Raw genomic sequence first — 17196 nt, 5'->3', positions numbered from 1 at the left:
TTTTATGCAGGTACCAGCCATCATGATCAACAAAGTGATCCCCAGTGTGGTTGGAGTCAGCCTCCAGGTTAGCTAAAAGCATGCCAACCAAAGGCCCCATGGTTGTTCTTTCTGCATGGTCAGTCCTACCTTAAGACTGCTGTATATAGTTCACCTCATCCTAAGGTCCACTGCGAACAGCCTCTTTTCTACTGGATATCTCATAGTTTTTCTCACAGGCACCAAGAGAAAAAAGGTCAGACCTCTCTTTGGACAAGGCCAAATTCTTTATCATGCACAAGGCGACAGAAAAGAGAGAGTGCACAGATTTGAATACAGAGACTGTGTTGTGTGGGAGGGGCCCTGTTCCTACATGCTTCTGAGACTGGCCAACAGGAAGAACATGACCTTGACAGTTATAAGTACACAGGCATGCACTTCGTTCCCCATTCTTGAATCTTCAGGGGTGCCTGTGAGAATAAACCCACTTACGGTGAACACTGCAAAGGATATTTTCTAGCACAGATATTCACTACAGAAAGGAACTGGGCTGAGAAAATACAACTCCTGGGTGCTCATCCCTGACTCAGTGTTCAGAGCATGGCAACTGTGTCTCACCACTAATTTACCTAATAGGGATGGGTTCTCAGTCTATTTCTGAAGGTTTCTCTCTCTAGCATTATTCTGGTCTGTCCTTCAGCTGAGCCTACTCCTTGTAGTTAGGGTGATGTAAAAAGAATTTGGGAAAGTCCCCTTTCAGAGTTTTCACTCCTGAGCACCAGGTCAGACTGATTGGCTCTCAATTTCATAAAGATGAGACTAGAAGATGAAAATCCAGGCTGGGGACATGGTTCAGCAGTTATAGCACTTGCTGTCTAAGGGTGAGGAATGGAGTTCAGATTCCACAGAACCCCCACATAAAAGCAGCAGCACACCTATAAAGTCCAGCAGCAGGGAGAGATAGAAGATCCTCAGAGCAAAAAGACTAACCGTATGATCAAGCTCTAGTTTGACTGAGGAATCTTGCCTCTGTGAATAAGGTAGAACAGCAATCAGGAATAATTCCTGACGTCAACTTGAAGTCTCCATATGCACACCCACACGCATGAACCCACACACATGAATAAATGTGGGGGTGGGGGAAGATGAAAATGGAGTTTAGTTCTCATATGAAAGACACAGAAGTCTTCATCCCGGGAATCTCCAGGGAGGATAACTATGCTTTTATAACTGGGGACCGAGACTGGGGATGAGACCAGCAACTGAAATCCAATTACACTTGTACCCTTCCATCAGAGAGAAAAGTTCAGCTTCCATCTGCAGGATCTTTGGAGCCCCAATAGCTTGCAATGACTTGATGTTATCAGTAAAATTGGGTTGTATGTTCTGTCTCTCTGTAGAAAAAACTGGCCACGCTGAAGTCGTCCGGGTTGTGTACCGGCCAGAGCACATCAGCTTTGAGGAACTGCTCAAGGTCTTCTGGGAGAATCACGACCCGACCCAAGGTAGAGTGATGAGTGAGCCAGTATTTAATTATCTTACTAATTACAGCTGGGATAATTAGTGTTTGAGCTGCATGGGAGAGATGAACCTTGAAATCACACAGGAGCTCAAGAATATGATTGCAGACATTTACTGACGGAACGGGGCGGGAGCACATGGGGAGTGGGGGGTAAGAGAATAAAGGCGCAGCCACAGCCAGCGCCCCTCCCCCCATTACAGCTGTCAGGGGTGGGAAAATTCCCACAGAGAAAGACGCCAGACAATGGCGATCCCTTCACCTTTGATTATTGCATTATTCTTCCTTAATGCAGCCTTTTGTCTACAAAATTAAAGTGTCTTCCCAGTAACCACAAAGTTTCCCTGATTTATGGTCCCTTTGTTTTCTCAGAGTTTAGCTTTTCTCATCTTTTTGACGTTATCGGGTTTGTTTTTTAAAGAAATGTCTGTGGGTGATTACAAGAAGGAACAAAAAGAATATAAAGGTGAAAAACAGTGTTCAGTAGTCCATAATGCAACTTGGGCTATCCAAACGTTTCATTTGTCCTCTTTGGAATATGTCATGTGGGGATATTAATGTATTTTGACTACAAACAGTATCTGGTGGCCAAATACATTATTTGGATACACTCACAAGCAGAAAGTCTCCCGTTGACTAATACTACAGTAAATAGTGAAAGATTTCTCCACTACATCCTAGCCTCCTTACAAGGGTGGTTTTATCAGTGCCGTGCTCAGGACGGAGAGGCTTCTGAACTGGGATCCTGCACAAGCATCCTTTGCCCAGCCTTTGTCTACTCACATAAACAAGTTTCCCTTTGGCATTTTCTGTGAGAGGTTTGCATATTGACAATCTCTTAAGGAGTGGAGGTTTCCAGTTTGTGCTTGTGGTAAAATCTTAACATGAGCCCAACAGAGCAAGTTAGTGGGTCTTAAGTGCTGTGTGTTGTATCAAGTGTGTCCCCCAATTTGCCCCACTAGAACTACCCACTATGGGGGTCATTTGCAAAGATCAAAGATCAGAGTGAAGGCAAGTACAGCAGAGAGAGAGCTGTTACATCATCAGGTGAGCCCGCCACACATAAGGGTTAAGACCTGGGTGGAGCTATAATGGAAATGTCTGGTTTTCTATGGGGATGGGTCCTGAGGTGAGGTGAGAGCTGAGATGTGGGCCAGTAGGTCAAGGCCTACAGGGACAAGAGCACTGCAGTCCAAAGGTTTGTTGTCACCAGAGTTTCAACCACTGGGTTGCCCTATCACATGTGTAAGACCACCTTGACAGCAGAGATAGGAAACCCTGGCTGTTGCTTGTATCCAAGAGCTCATGCTAGTGAGTCTTCCTCAGGTGCTGCAGACATTCAGCTATAGGTCAGGTAAAGCCGGAGGTCAAGATAGAATGCTCCGAGCTTCTAAACCACCCGGGAGACCCACATTAGGAATCCAGAAAGCCCAAAGCAAGGTCCTGCAGGGCAGCTTGGAGCCTGTAACTTGGCTGCCTTGCACAATGTTCTGTTCCTGTAGAACCCCTGAGGGCCCACTTCAGTGGCCTCTCAGACAGGGCCACGTCACTATTTTTCTATCTTTACATCCTCCTTTAATGTCTTACCCATTCCACCATGCCCTTATCAGCTCAGGTATGTTAATAGGTATGGCCCCGGAATGTCCAGGAGAGATTCAGTGGACGGCCCTTGTACACTCTATTCTCTTCCACACTTAAGTTATATTTGCCTCAGCAGCCTTCCTCACCTCCTCTTGGTTCTCTTATTTGTTTGTTTGTTTGTTTGTTTATTGTCTGTGTTACTCTTCTAGCAGGGTATAAGAGTGTATGAATGCCTGGATGGCCTCCAAAGCAAGAATTTATTGCCTTAAAATTCTGGAGGCTTCTCAACTGTAAGTCGAAGGCCAGGAGTCAGCAGGCTTTCTTTTTCCCGAGGCCTCTCTCTGTGGTGTGCTGATGGCCTCTTCTCCTCTCTGGTCCTCATGTTGGACCTAGATGGGTCTCCTTTTCTTACAAAGACACCAGTTTTATTAGTGACCATGTTATACTTATTTACCTTTTACAAAACATCAGTTGGGCTGGAGAGATGGCTCAGCAGGTAGGAGTACTGTCTGCTCTCCCAGATTTGATTCCTAGGAGCCACATAATTTCATTTCTAGCCTCCGAGGGCAGCAGACACAGACATGGTACACAGATATACACACAGGTAAAACACCCACACATGTGTGATAAAATGCTTAAAGAACCAAAAACTACTCTTAAATCTACAAATGCAACCACATTCTGTGGTATAGGAGCAGAGACTTCATTCAGCTTGTGAAAAGAGGAGGGGTACACTATGAGCCCATCACACCGTGCACCAGAGTGGCTGCACGCGGCACTATCCACTGTGACAGCTTTGCCTGCTTTTTTCCTAGGGGCGTTTTTAATACCATTCATAGACTCATGACCTGGAAGTCATTTTAAAACCCATCCAGGTGAGCATCATGGACCAAAGCCTTGACTTTCAATGTGCTTCCCATGCCGTCACCAGGGTTACTTTGGGGATAACTCAATGCAGTGGAACATGCTAACAGTCTCTCTCCTTCTCCCTCTCCCCCTTCCTTCTCTTCCTCCTCTCCTCCCCCTCCCCCTCCTCCTTCTCCCTCTCCCTTATGAGGTCCCCCAGGAACCTTCTAGATACCAGGCTAGATTTACTGGCCTAAGGGATGACTTCAACTTGGCCAGGCTTTGTCCTATTGTTTAAGGGACGGGTAGATGACTTAGCAGAGATATTAGAGTCATCCCCTAGGGCTGTTACACGAGAAAAGAAGGTATCTCCCTTTGCTGGGGTGCCAAGGCCAAGGTGCTTTGTATGTGCTCTGTTAGTTCACCAGGAAGGAAGATAGACAGTGACAGAGACATGTAAGATGCACCAGGAGACTCTAGGGGTCTGAGACCTGTTCTTCCTGCAGCTAGCTGCCTGCTCTGCTAGCTGTCTCATGGCTTCCTAACCCCCAGAGCCACGTGATATTCCTGCTCTTTAGCTAGTCTCAAATTCCTATGCCTTCAATCACGGAAATTCTAACTTATCCATTCATCTAATTTCATCTCTGTCCTTACCATATTAGGACTGTTGGCTATGCTCATTTATAAATCAGAGGTCTAAGACATTTGGTTAATATCTCACTAAATAGTGCTTCTTCAAGACTTTGTGGCTTGATTAGGGATTTCCTCAGTAATTCAGAATAAGTATTCAGGATTTGAGAGATGTGGTCAGAAAATGTGTGAGACTCCCCTGTCACCATCTCTGAACTGCTGTGGAAGTAGTTGTCCACCCAGGACCTTGTATGTCCTCTGTTTGTCAGGCATACCATTTGGTGATGCTAATCGGCCCAAATAGGTGGGATGATTCAGCCCCTGAAACAGGGAAATGTGTTTTTTTTAATTAATTTTTTTATAATATGTAAGTACACTGTAGCTGTCTTCAGACACTCCATAAGAGGGCATCAGATCTCACTACAGATGGTTGTGAGCCACCATGTGGTTGCTTGGATTTGAACTCAGGACCTTCAGAGGAGCAGTCAGTGCTCTTAACCATTGAGCCATCTCTCCAGCTCCGGGAAATGTGTTCTTGTAAGAAAGTCAGAACCCAGTGGACCAAGATCAGCTGAGCACTCAGATAAGTATTTGTGAGACTGCATGGCATCATCAGACCAAGTATGACTGGACACTGGAAAAACTGAAGCTAAAACGCAAATTCAGAAGAACCCTGGATCATATTTCAGTGACCACAGAAGCTTCAACTTGTGGTCATGTGTAACTTCAGAGCATTGCATGAACGATAGGCAGTCTTCAGGAGAAAGTTAGCCTATGAATGAAAGTTCCCCTCCTCCTTCATTTCCCAGGGAAATAGCTGTGCAAAAAAGAGCCCCAATGCCATGCCATGGGTGAGGGTAGGGAACACATACAAGGCAGCTACCTCATACAGAGAGGAAACTTTCAGGAGGGAACAGCATGGTGGTGTGGACAACTCTGAACTGTGAAGCAACAACCCCTCAAATTTCTTTTCCAGAAGCAAAACTAGGCAATTCCTAAAGCCACCCAGGGAATGCTTCCACCTGTATAAGTACTGCTTGTCCAAAAAAAGGCCAACGGTGCCGAAGAAGTTGAGAAGGACCACTTGACCTTTGATGCTAGGATACGCCCAGAAAACACGCGTGTCTTCCCCAAAAGCATGACTCCAGAGACACAGACTGTAAATAGCATGTTGGAAGATTGTAGAACCTTCTTGATGAAGTTTTTAAAGGTCTGAATGGGCCACTCACAGTTTTGGATTGGAGTTTAATGTATTTGGAGGGAAAGTAAAACCCTTGGATGATATTTGCAATTATGGTTTGTTTGTTTGTTTGTTTGTTTGTTTGTTTGTTTTTGCTAATGCCAAGGGTCCTCCCACAGAAGTAGCAGAATTTAAGCTTAAAATATCTATTCAAGTAAGTCACATCCTCAGGACATAGAGGAAACAGGAAATCCTGTGTCTGTGCTTCCAGGAACTGAAGCAGCACTCATAGGTAGACTAGAGTCACAGACATCATTACTGTGTAGAAGGAGACAAAACTGGCAAGACATGGAAGATTCTGGTATGGAGGCTGAGGAACCAATTTCATCAGTGATGTGCTTGTTATACATACATGATGACAAGAGTTTGGAGAGCCCCTGTCCATGTCAGAAGCCTATCAGAATGTCATCTGCTTGTAATTCCAGAGCTGGGAGGGTAGACATGGAAGGATCCCTGGAGTTCACTGGCTGGCCAGCCTACCTGGATTGAGATCCGGGTTCAATGAGAAGCCTTGACTCAGAAAATCCAAGTGGAGAGTGATTAAGGAGGGCAACTAACATCACACACACAAACACATGTGCACACACATGCACTCACACACACACACACATGCACACATGAGCACACACATGTACACATACACACATGTACATGCACATGTTTACATACACACATGCATATGAACAAACACACACAGGCACACACAGACATACACATGTGTGCACATGTGCACACACAATGCACACAGCATGTTCATACACACTCACACACACATGCATGCACACACATGCACGCACACAGATGCACATAGAGCTATAGATAGGTCCAGGGATCTGTCCTTCCATAGTCACTGTGTGATTGTTTCTCAGTCCCAAGAGATTGTCTCTCAGTGGTTCAAGTGGAGTAACTGACCAAAACCCTCAGCTTACATTTGGCTAGAGAAGAGAAGACTCTTTCACCTCATCTACCAGTTACCACAAAACCTGTACTTTAGGCCAGTGCATTCTGTGTTTGCTTTCTGTCTTTACCCAGATATAACTATAGGTGTAACTATTTGGTCCCCTAACGGCTGAAATTCCCCAGGGAACATGGAAGAGACTGAGATTGAAGAGATTTGGGTTCTGGCCCCAATTTAGACCCTCTCCAGCCTTTAGATGTTGGGCCAAGACACTCAATTCTGAACTTTGCTGATTTTCTTTAATCTGCTTTATTAGTCAGAGTTGTCTAGAGTCACAGATCATATGGAATGAGTGAATATATATGTATGTGTATATTCTTTTTTTTTATAATTTATTTTTTTATTAGGTATTTTCCTCGTTTACATTTTCAATGCTATCCCAAAAGTCCCCCATACCCACCCTCCCAATATATGTATATTCTTATAGGCTGCAGTCCAACTAATCTAAACAATGACTGGCCATGAATAGAAAGCCCAGGAATCTAGTAGTTGCTCAGACCCATGAGGCTTGGGTCTCAGCTGGTCTTCTGTGTGTGCTGGAATCCTGGAGAAGTAGGCTCCAATGCCAGGGAAGGGATGCAGTGCTAACAAGGGGAAGGCAAGCAGGCAAAGAGCAAAAGCTTCCTTCTTGTCCTTATGTAGGCTGCCAGAGAAGGTGTGTCCCAGATTAAAGGTATGTCTTCCCGCCTCAAGATCTACATCAAAAGCCTTTGTCTTCCAACCTCACAATTTGGATCACAGGTGTGCTCTCGTCCATTCCAGGTACGGTCAAGGCGACAACCAAGAATCTGGTCTGCTAAGATACAATCGAGCCTCATGGTGTGTCTGGTATAAGACCTAACTAGACGAGCATGAAAATCTCAAGATGCCAAGGGAGTGGCAGGCGGAGCTAGAACTTTCTCAGCACACCAGCATTTCACCAGATTTTGAAGTTTGTGTTTATAGCCACATTTCCTCCATCCACTAGAGATTGGACTTTATATTCTCAGAGATTCTCTTGTCCCTCGTGTGATTGGGAAGAATTCGGCATGGCTTGTGTTTTGATTCCATGATGCTGTTGATGCAGGCATTGAGCCTCCCCCACAGGCTTCTGAATTTTGCTTCTGGTAGAAGAATGAGAAGATGTGGTTTCAGCCTCTGGAGCTAGTGCTCACTAGTGGTACAGTTCAATATTTGTATTCCTGCCTAGGACACAGAGTTCAGACCATGGACCCTGGGCCAAATCACAATACACAATGTCTGACTTCGCAGCTATAAGCTATTTCATCTCATCTAGCTGGGGCGAGGGATCCCTACAGTTATTAAGGACTTTTTAGGGGCTGGCCTAGTGATGAGTATTTTAAATTTTTGGCTTCTCTTTATCTTGTCTGCAATCCTCATTTAATGAAAAAAGAAGGGGCAAGGTTCCTAAGGCCTCAGAGCTTTGCCCAGTGTTGGTGGGCCCCATGTTTGCTAAAGGCTCAGTCTAGTTTCTTTCCTTAGCTCTAGAAGACAGCAACGCCTGGGCAAGAGTACCTCCTCCTGTGCTAAACATGCTGGTCCTTCATGATAACAGTTCTGACTTCGGTGTCCTTTTTAAAGTAAGAGCAGTAAAAACTAGCTCTATGTATTTACTTCTACTCTAAAGGGAAGGCCACGTTTTGTTAACCATAGCAGCCTCACTTACCTCTGGGAAATGGGAATGGCTAACCATAATATGCATCCCATGGCCACTAGGCCATGCCAGCTTACTGTGGGATTTGCAAGTCTTTCCTGGTAGCTCTAAACCAAGAATAATTTCTAGATAGTCCATTGGGAACCACGGCCTGTTCATAGTGGCTACTGACCCAGTGTCTATTACTTGGATAGCTTATAATTTTAGCTGGATATACACATACTAATAGAGGCTCAAACTTTGGGGCTGGAGATATGACTTAGCAATGAAGAACACCTGTGTTCTTGCAGAGGATCCAGGCCCAATTCTCAGCACCTACATGGTGGCTCTCAACTCCATAACTATAGCTGCAGGGGGTCTAGTGCCCTCTTCTGACCTAAGCAGGCACCAGACATGCACATGGTACTCATACACATAAATTTTTTTTAAAAAAAAATCTTTAAAAAAAGACTCAAACTTCCATAAGGCTTGGAGTGGAGCATGGTATTTGTTGGAAGTGTGACTATTCAGGCATTAGTGAGTGTGATGGGATCAAGTTCCAGGCTCTGTACTTCTAGGAAGGATGCTAATCAGCTCAACATCATCTCCTCCTCCTCTTCCTCTTCTTCTTCCTCTTCATCCTCCTCCTTCTCAGTGTGTGGATGCAATGGTCTCTTGGTAGAAGGATGTCCTCTTCCCTCTTCTTCTTCCCCCTGATCTTGTGTATGCATTCGGTGGGAAGCCATCGTGGGCCTCAGGGATGGCAGAGCTACAGCACAGAAGTGTCAAGTCATCATTGCAGTCTGAGCTCCTAAGGAAAGAACTGCCTTGCCTAACCTACCATTACCTTGGTTCATACTTTGGGATTCATTCCCTTCTTTTTTACCAGTAGCCTGTCCTGTATTCTCACTAGCACAGCCACAGCAATAAGCTGATGGTGATCTGCTGTCACACTCTTTAATTAAACTGCTCCATGGTCAAGACATCTGTAATCGAATTTAGTGTGTGAGTGGGGACTCAGGATGGTGATGCCATCTGTAGCTTTGAGCTTGGCCCACCCACACACCAGCTACGTGACTGTGTATTATTGCTCTCATCTTCTTTGGCCATACTTAGGGCTCCTTCCTGGTTCATCCTGCTGTTACCAGGGATATCAAAGTTCCCTCTTATTGTTTCTTAATTCTGTTAATAGAAGAATCTAAAAACTAACTCAGGGGAAAGTTTTGAGGACTGTCTTATTAGTGTGTGAAAGAAAAGCTCCAGGGCAAGCAGGCTGTAAGTCTCAGTAGCTACCAGGTAGAGATGGAGAAGAGGAAGGTAGAAGGCCATACCTTTAAGAGGTAGAGTCCAAGAAAGCCAGTAGGTTCAACAGTGGATGGCAGTAAGCAGATGCCGGCACAGTGGCAGCAGGGGCTTCAGAGAATGAGTGCAAAAGCCCAGACAGCCAGGAAACACATGCTTAGATCTTTGGCTGGTGTCCAAGTTAGAACACCAGAGTTAGAGATCAGAAAAGAAGGCAGGTTCAGCAGTGCTGCATGAGTGATACTCTGCAAGCTGCTGCATAAAGGGAATGGCTTCTGGGAAATGCAGCACATGATCTCATTAAGGGTATAATTATTCCTCCCAATCTCCTTAGCATGTCTTCATGGTGAATCAGCCTTCCTGAGGGGTGTTCTCTGGACCAGGTGATTGACAGACCCCACTGGATTGACTCCTAAGAAGGAGACAATAGCACGTGATATTCTGACCTGGGGCACATCAGAATGTCATGTCTCCACGCAGGGTCAGAGGTAGAACTCAGAGTCCATTCTTTTGACTTGGAGGAATTAACTGTTACTAAATGTCTCAACAAAGCCCAGAACCTCCATGTTTTCACACTTGCCATTTCACTTCTAGTAAAGCTTGTCCTTATAGCGTCCTCAGGGTAATAAGAGGTAGAGTCTATGTGGATTGTAAGGGAGAGCTCCATCCTCAGTGGCCTCCAAGCCTGCTAGTTCCTGTACCGCTACCCTTTCCTGATCTATTGTCCAAGATGTTAAATCACAAAACAAGCCTCTCTCATGCTTCAACACATTCTCTGATTGCCCATTTCCTTTGGAGCCATTTATAAACTCTAAAGTGGCCAATGTGACCTCAGATTAACCCATGACTTTAGATTAACGCCCCCTCTCTGCTTAGGGCATCCCAAATACAGTGACCTTCATTTCTTTATTCTGCTTCTAGACGACAGAAACATTTTCTTGCTCTAGTCTGGCACTATTGCTAAGTCTGCCCACAGCCCTTGACAAGCATGGCTCCTTCTTGTCCTCTTGATTTCTACTGTCTTCCAAGAGGTCTTCCTTGACCTTCCCAAGCTAAAGTAGAACTCCCTGCCCTCATAGCCTGTGTAGCTCTACACCAACAAACCTGACCTTCTCAGCATTTACCCCAAATGGAATGATTGGTCTGTGTATACATCCGGGTTTTCTAACTTGATATAATGAGTGTGTGTGTGTGTGTGTGTGTGTGTGTGTGTGTGTGTGTGTTATCAGACTGGTTTATAGGATGTGGTCTAGGTAGTCCAATAATGGCTGTATCATCCTGGAGACACTGAGATTGTAAGTGTTGAGTTCATGCAGTTGGATGTCACTGCAGTCCCAATCTAGCACTGGAGGCCTAGAGAATTCCTGGATTACTGTCTTCAGTCTACACTGAAGTCCTGAAGAAGTGGGTTCTAGTGAAGGCATGCCTCAGCAACAAGGCAGATGAACTTGCCAGCAAGAGTAAGGGCAGCAACAAAAATGCAAAAACATGCAGGCTTTCTCAGCTTACAGTTAAGGCTGGAAAGTCCCAAGGACTTTCTGTGTATATGTGTGTGTATGTCTATGTATCCATGTGTCCGTGTGTCTGTGTATGTCCGTGTGTTTGTGTGTGTGTGTGTGTGTGTGAAGGTAAACTTATATAGGCCAGAAGTTTTAACAGGTGTCCTGCCCACTCCCTCTGTGAACATCACTCCAGCCGTCTCAGTGCGGCTGCCCCATAGCCTCTTTCCAGGTGCATGGAAGAGCAGCCAGTGTCTCCCCCATGCACACCCCCATGCTGTCTACTGGGAACATTAATTGTAGGGAGAAAAATCCCATTTTCCTCCTGTTTCCCATCAAGTGGGTAATTAGGTGCTGGTGTGTGTATATTTGAACTTGCCAAATTAATATCTGAACTTTATTGTGCTGACCCTTTTAAGTTAGTTTTTTTTAAATAAGTCACCAGTTTTGAAGGACTATCCTTTTTTTAGATCATGTATAAGAAATCTATCATCTGCAAATAATTAGACAGTGGGAATGATATTGTATTGCTAATGAGCAGATGTGCATGCTTGCAGGGAGGGAACAAACAGCTGCACACACACAAAATGGAAAAGTGGCTCAAACCCAGCATTACAGATTCTGCGAGGGGTTTCATTCTTTAAAGAATTTCAGGGAACAGAGAAAAATGAAACAAAGAATCTGGTATTTTTTTCATTATTAATTCTTCTCTCAAGTGTGCTTCCCCCGCATAGCACCATCGTACATGTGCACAGCATCCCTGCTGTTTGCACTCTCGAGTATCCCTTTCAGAGAATGCTTATATGGAACAGGTTTGCTCGGCCTTTCCTCCAAACTGATTGAAGGACTCAGTGGGTAGCATTCCCACGCTGACCACGGTGCTTGGGAGTGTATGTATGTAAAATCCTATTGGATTTTTAAAGGAACCTGTGTAAGTTAGACCCATTCTGCAGATGGACAGACTGCCCCAGTGAAGCAAGAGGATTTGCCTGGAGCCTACTAGTATATTACCATTATGTGACAAAGATGGAATTTGTTCCCCTGGGCTCAGTTCCAAGCCTTGTATTCCTCCTCTGGTAAGACACGTGACTCCATATTGTTAAGTGATGATTTCAGAGAGCAGGAAGCATGACCTGTGGTGACTGGAACCAGCTGCACACTTGCCAGTGTCTGTGAACTCCTGTGGTATCCGTTACAATTTCATGCACGCTGTTAAGGATTAGCGAGAGGAAGATGATTGGGCTTTTGGAAACATTCAGAGGAATCACACACATTTTACATCATCATTTAGAATCTGAAAATTTTTGCACTCCAGCAATAAAATATGAAGTCAGAAGAACTACTACACTTCAAACGAGAGTCCTAAATTAGGAAGGGAGATCAGAGCTGAGATCATTGGTGGGAACTGGAGTTCCTAGACTCTAATAATGTCAGGCTGGGATGTTCCATTCAGCTCACAAATTAAAAACGATTTAGGATGTTGGATTGAACATTTTTTTTTTTTTTTTTGGTTTTTCGAGACAGGGTTTCTCTGTGTAGTCGTGGCTGTCCTGGAACTCACTCTGTAGCCCAGGCTGGCCTCGAACTCAGAAATCCGCCTGCCTCTGCCTCCCGAGTGCTGGGATTAAAGGAATGCACTGAGATCATCACATGCAACAACCGACAGATTGTAAGGAATGACCAGATTAAGAAGAAAGGAAGCAGGAGCAAGACAGGCAGAAGAAGATGGGAGACACCCATGTTCTGGGAGAATTCTCCAGCACCATAAAATGTGGGTTTGGGGGTCCTTACCAATGACATCAAAGGTGTGAGCACCTCAGAGCCCTGAACATATGAAGCATTGCATTGTACCTGAAAATGGCCTGTCCTTCCAGTCATACACAGAGCACACCCTAAGCCAGAAAAAAGATGTGGCTAAAGGGTTTTTAATCATATAGATTAGAATTCTCTTACCACCACTGCATTCTACTGGAAACCAGTAGCAGAAAGTTATCCAGAAAAGTTCTCTTATGTTAAAAAGAAAATTTAATTTCTAACTATCTTAGCATTTTAGTTTGCATGTGAAATTTCCCCACAAGCTCGTATATTTAAAGCTGGTGGCGCTGTTTTGGGGTTGTGGGGCCTTTAGGAGGTGAGGGTTATGAGGAGGAAGTGGCCCACTGTGGGGCAGGTCTTGAGGCTTACAGTGGGATCCTGCTTCTCATCCTGTCTCTGCTCCCTGATGTCCAGTGAGCTAAGCAAGCAGAATGGAAAGTTCTGCCACTGTGCCTTTCTCCACTTCATGGCACCATGTCCCTCAAACCATTAGCCAAAATAAATCCCCTTTAAGTTGCTTCTCACTGTGCTGACAAGAAAAATCACTAGCAAACCTAGTTATTAAGGCTAAATCATGAACGAAATTAGAAAATACTTTAATTAGGCAATGATTAGGGTACTATATATATATCCAAGTTCACAGGGCATGGCTAAACAGATCGTAAGCCCATCTGTGAGAAGACAGAAGGGCATCCATCTCAAGATGCAAGAAAACCAACCACAAAGCAATCTCAAATGGTAGGAAAGAGATCATATGTTTATTCAACTGGTTAACTGTTAGAATAGTTGGTCAACAACAACAGAACAAACAAAAGAATAAAACAGGGCCGAGAATCCCAGTATGAAGAATAAAAAAATGGAATCTCAGTACAAACACTGAACATATTGCCAGACTCAGAGGACACCTGCAGCAATGAACTTGAGACAAAAGTTACATTGAAAATAAACCCCTTAAAAAATAGAGCCCAACAGAATGAAACAACCTGGGGACACTTAGAGAAACTGAATCCATACTTGATAAGATCACATGCTTCAGTGAGTTTTACCAACATTTACTAGGGAAATAGTTGCCGGCTTGTGGGATGCCTTCCAAGGACTGAAGAGAACAGAATCTTGATACCCACATCTGAGCACAGGAGAAAGCAAGATCACAGTACAGTCTCACCTAGGAGAATGTATGCAGAAATCCCCAGTGGGCTGTTAGCCAACTGAGATTGGTGGCATCTTGAGACAGGGTCCATGACCAAGTTGATTCCAGAGCGCATGGTTCAGCAGTTCAGCATTAACTGAGAAAACCGAACAGGGTGTTTCCTGGACAGATGAAAAGAAAAAACATGGCTACTGGTATGCAACACAAGTTAGTATTCATAAATGAGAAAAGCATGGGAAAGAGTCTGTACAAAGACCCACTGGGTGCACATACGCTACTTAACAGTGCACTACTCAGAAACTGCAGCATGTTGGTGCAACTACTGTAGTTTTGTTCGTTTTTATGTGTTTTGCTTGTTTATTCATTTCTTACTCCCTCTGTAGCCCAGGGCAACCTGGAACTCATTATCATGTAGCTCATGCTGGCGTCAAACTCACAAGTGTTGCCGTTAGCGATGTGCACTCTGTTACAGCCTCTAATCTGCCTTGTACTGGCATGGGTAGGGATCCTCCTTCAGACCTAAGTTAAGGAGAGAAGCAAAGGGAATGACTGAGTAATGCTCACTTCTCCCCAGCTCTCTGGGATTTCCTCTTCTTCTAGTGGTCAAGTGACTGAGTTCTGACCAATGGACTATGGCAAAAAGACATCTGCTTAACTTCCAGTCTTAACTCCTAAAACTCCAGCCTAGCCCCTGAGCTCTAAACGTGGGAAGCAACTTGAGTAGGGAAGCAACCTACCAAAGAGACATCAGCCTCCACCAAGCTAGGCCCCCTAGGCACTCAGGGGGCAGGCGGGGTTAGCAGCCCTTTTTACTAAATGAACTTTGCATGAGCAAAAGATAAACGATTAGGTTTATCCCTGAGAAATTCAGATAGAGGTTCCTTGAGGGTGAGTGTCGTTAATGAATCTCTAATTGTGTTCACTTAGCCATGGGGCAGCTGGAAGATCCAGTAATGAACGGGCTTCGCTTAGATTTCCTCTTAGATTATTTTGTAAATTTAGTATAAACCCCAGTGAAAACCTACAGTCCTGCTGCTGTGCTGTTGCTATTCTTGCTCTCTCCTCCTCCACCCCCTTCTCCTTCAGACTTAAAAAAAAAAAAAAAAAAAGATTCCCATGTATTTATAAAAGCAAATGTTTTCTTATATAACAACAAGAACACAGGAACTTTTTTCTTCTGCAAGTCTTGAGTCATTGTGAACTTCACCAGTTAAGCTGCAGTGCATTTGATGTGGGGAAAGATAAACAGACAGTGCAGGGGAGCAAAGTAAAATGTGAATGTGCCGGAGGACAGAGCTACCACACCATCCGCTTCGCCCACTACTGGGGAGAGGGCTTTTTAATTAATAAAGACGCCTTTTTGTTGTTTGTTTGTTGTTTTGTCTTTCCAGATCCTTAGGAGGGAAAATCTGCCTCATGCCATGCACAAAAACTAGTACCTTGTACATTTAAGACCTAAGAACCAAAGGTAAAACATGCAGGACTTCCAGGTGAATGACTTCATTATAGTGTGGGGCCTGGAAGTGATTCCTATAAGACACTAAAAGTGATAACCAAAACAGGCAAAATAAGTTTGATAAATTCATCCATCTCAAAATTTTGGCTTATCATAAAGCATTGTGGGGGCTGCAGTAATTACTCAGCAGTTTAGAGCACTAGCTGCTCTTACAAAGGACCCAGGTTCAATTCCCAGTACAGCATGGTGTCTCACAACCACCTGTAACTCTAGCTGCAAAGGATCTACACCTTCTGGCTGCTGAAGGCACCACACAGACACCAGGTGTACATGAAGGTAAACACTCCTACACATAAATTACATATAAATAAAAATTAAGCAAACTAACCCATTGTAAAAAAATGCCAAGAATAATGAGATTATATCTGATAGCGGATTTATATCAGGAATATTTAATATATATGAGAAAGACTTTTTTTTAGAAACACAGATTGCTGCAAAGGAATGTGGCCAAGGTATTTAAATAGCAGTGGAGAAGCATAAAATTAAAAACATCATTATCAATTGGGAAAATAAAAATTAAGATCAAGTGAAACTGCATCATGGACCAAGCCAACCAACAGAAAGTGGACTATCAGACATGAACACGTCCGTGAACTGACAGAAAGAGGACTATCAGACATGAGAACATCTATGAACTCAAAAAGAGGACTATCAGACATGAGAACATCCATGAACTGGTAGGTTCTCAAAGCTTCCAGACTCTGGGTAGAGCAACATGGACTTTGTAAAGCAGGGCCATGGCTCCAGAGAGTGACTCACATGTAGTTACATCAAAGACATGTGAATCTTGGCCAAAAGCTCCGATTCTAGGTATGTACCCATAAGAACATCATGTATGTGCATAGCTGAGAGCATGTTGAGAATGTCCTTTGCAGTCCCGGGCTGCTCACAGGCTCATCACAGGATGAATGCATCCATTGTGGGTGGGTGTTCACTTGAGAGATGTTCTGAAACCATCAAATGAAGAAAATGGGAGATTGAAACTACTGTATAGCTTTGTTCTGTATAAATTTCAAAAACAGGCCAAACTAAGCTAGAAGGCATTGTCATCAGAAGGGACACACAGGCGCACAATGGTACTCCGTTTCTTTATGTTGGTGGTCTTTATCTGAGCATCCACTCCTTGGTAATAAATAATGATACAGTCATGTAACTGTACCATTGAAGTGTACACTTGAATACACTTGAATAAATCATGTACTGTGTCTTATGTACTTTTAGTACATGTGTATACATGCATTATATACTTTTCTGTATTGAATCTTAGTTTCGATTTCTGTTGTTGTGTTAAAATAATAGGACAAAAGCAACTTAAGGGAGAAAGAGCTTATTTTTGTCACAGTCCAAGGTGCAGTCCATCATGACAGAGAAATCAAAGCAGTGGAATAGCTCGAAGTAGCTGTCAGACTCCATTTATAGTCAGCAATAGAGAGTGTAGATGCATGGATGCTCATGCACAGTTCACTTTCTCCATTTTATGCCACTTGTTTATGCTTGGTGTTTATTCTGAACATCCTTAAAAAGT

General features: G+C 44.0%; 1 protein-coding gene across 2 annotated transcripts in view; it reads left to right on the top strand.

The window, feature by feature from the left end:
* The window catches only part of Msra (methionine sulfoxide reductase A), a 324774-nt gene that overhangs the window by 211538 nt on the left and 96040 nt on the right, over positions 1–17196 (top strand). For both annotated transcript variants that reach the window (XM_021182154.2, XM_029468781.1), the window contains exon 4: positions 1380–1484. In XM_021182154.2, coding sequence (XP_021037813.1) covers positions 1380–1484 — 105 coding nt within the window. The remainder of the gene's footprint in view (positions 1–1379; positions 1485–17196) is intronic.

This window comes from Mus caroli, chromosome 14 (assembly GCF_900094665.2).
Source record: "Mus caroli chromosome 14, CAROLI_EIJ_v1.1, whole genome shotgun sequence".
Lineage (NCBI taxonomy): Eukaryota > Metazoa > Chordata > Mammalia > Rodentia > Muridae > Mus > Mus caroli.
This window is presented reverse-complemented; position numbering and strand designations above follow the sequence as displayed.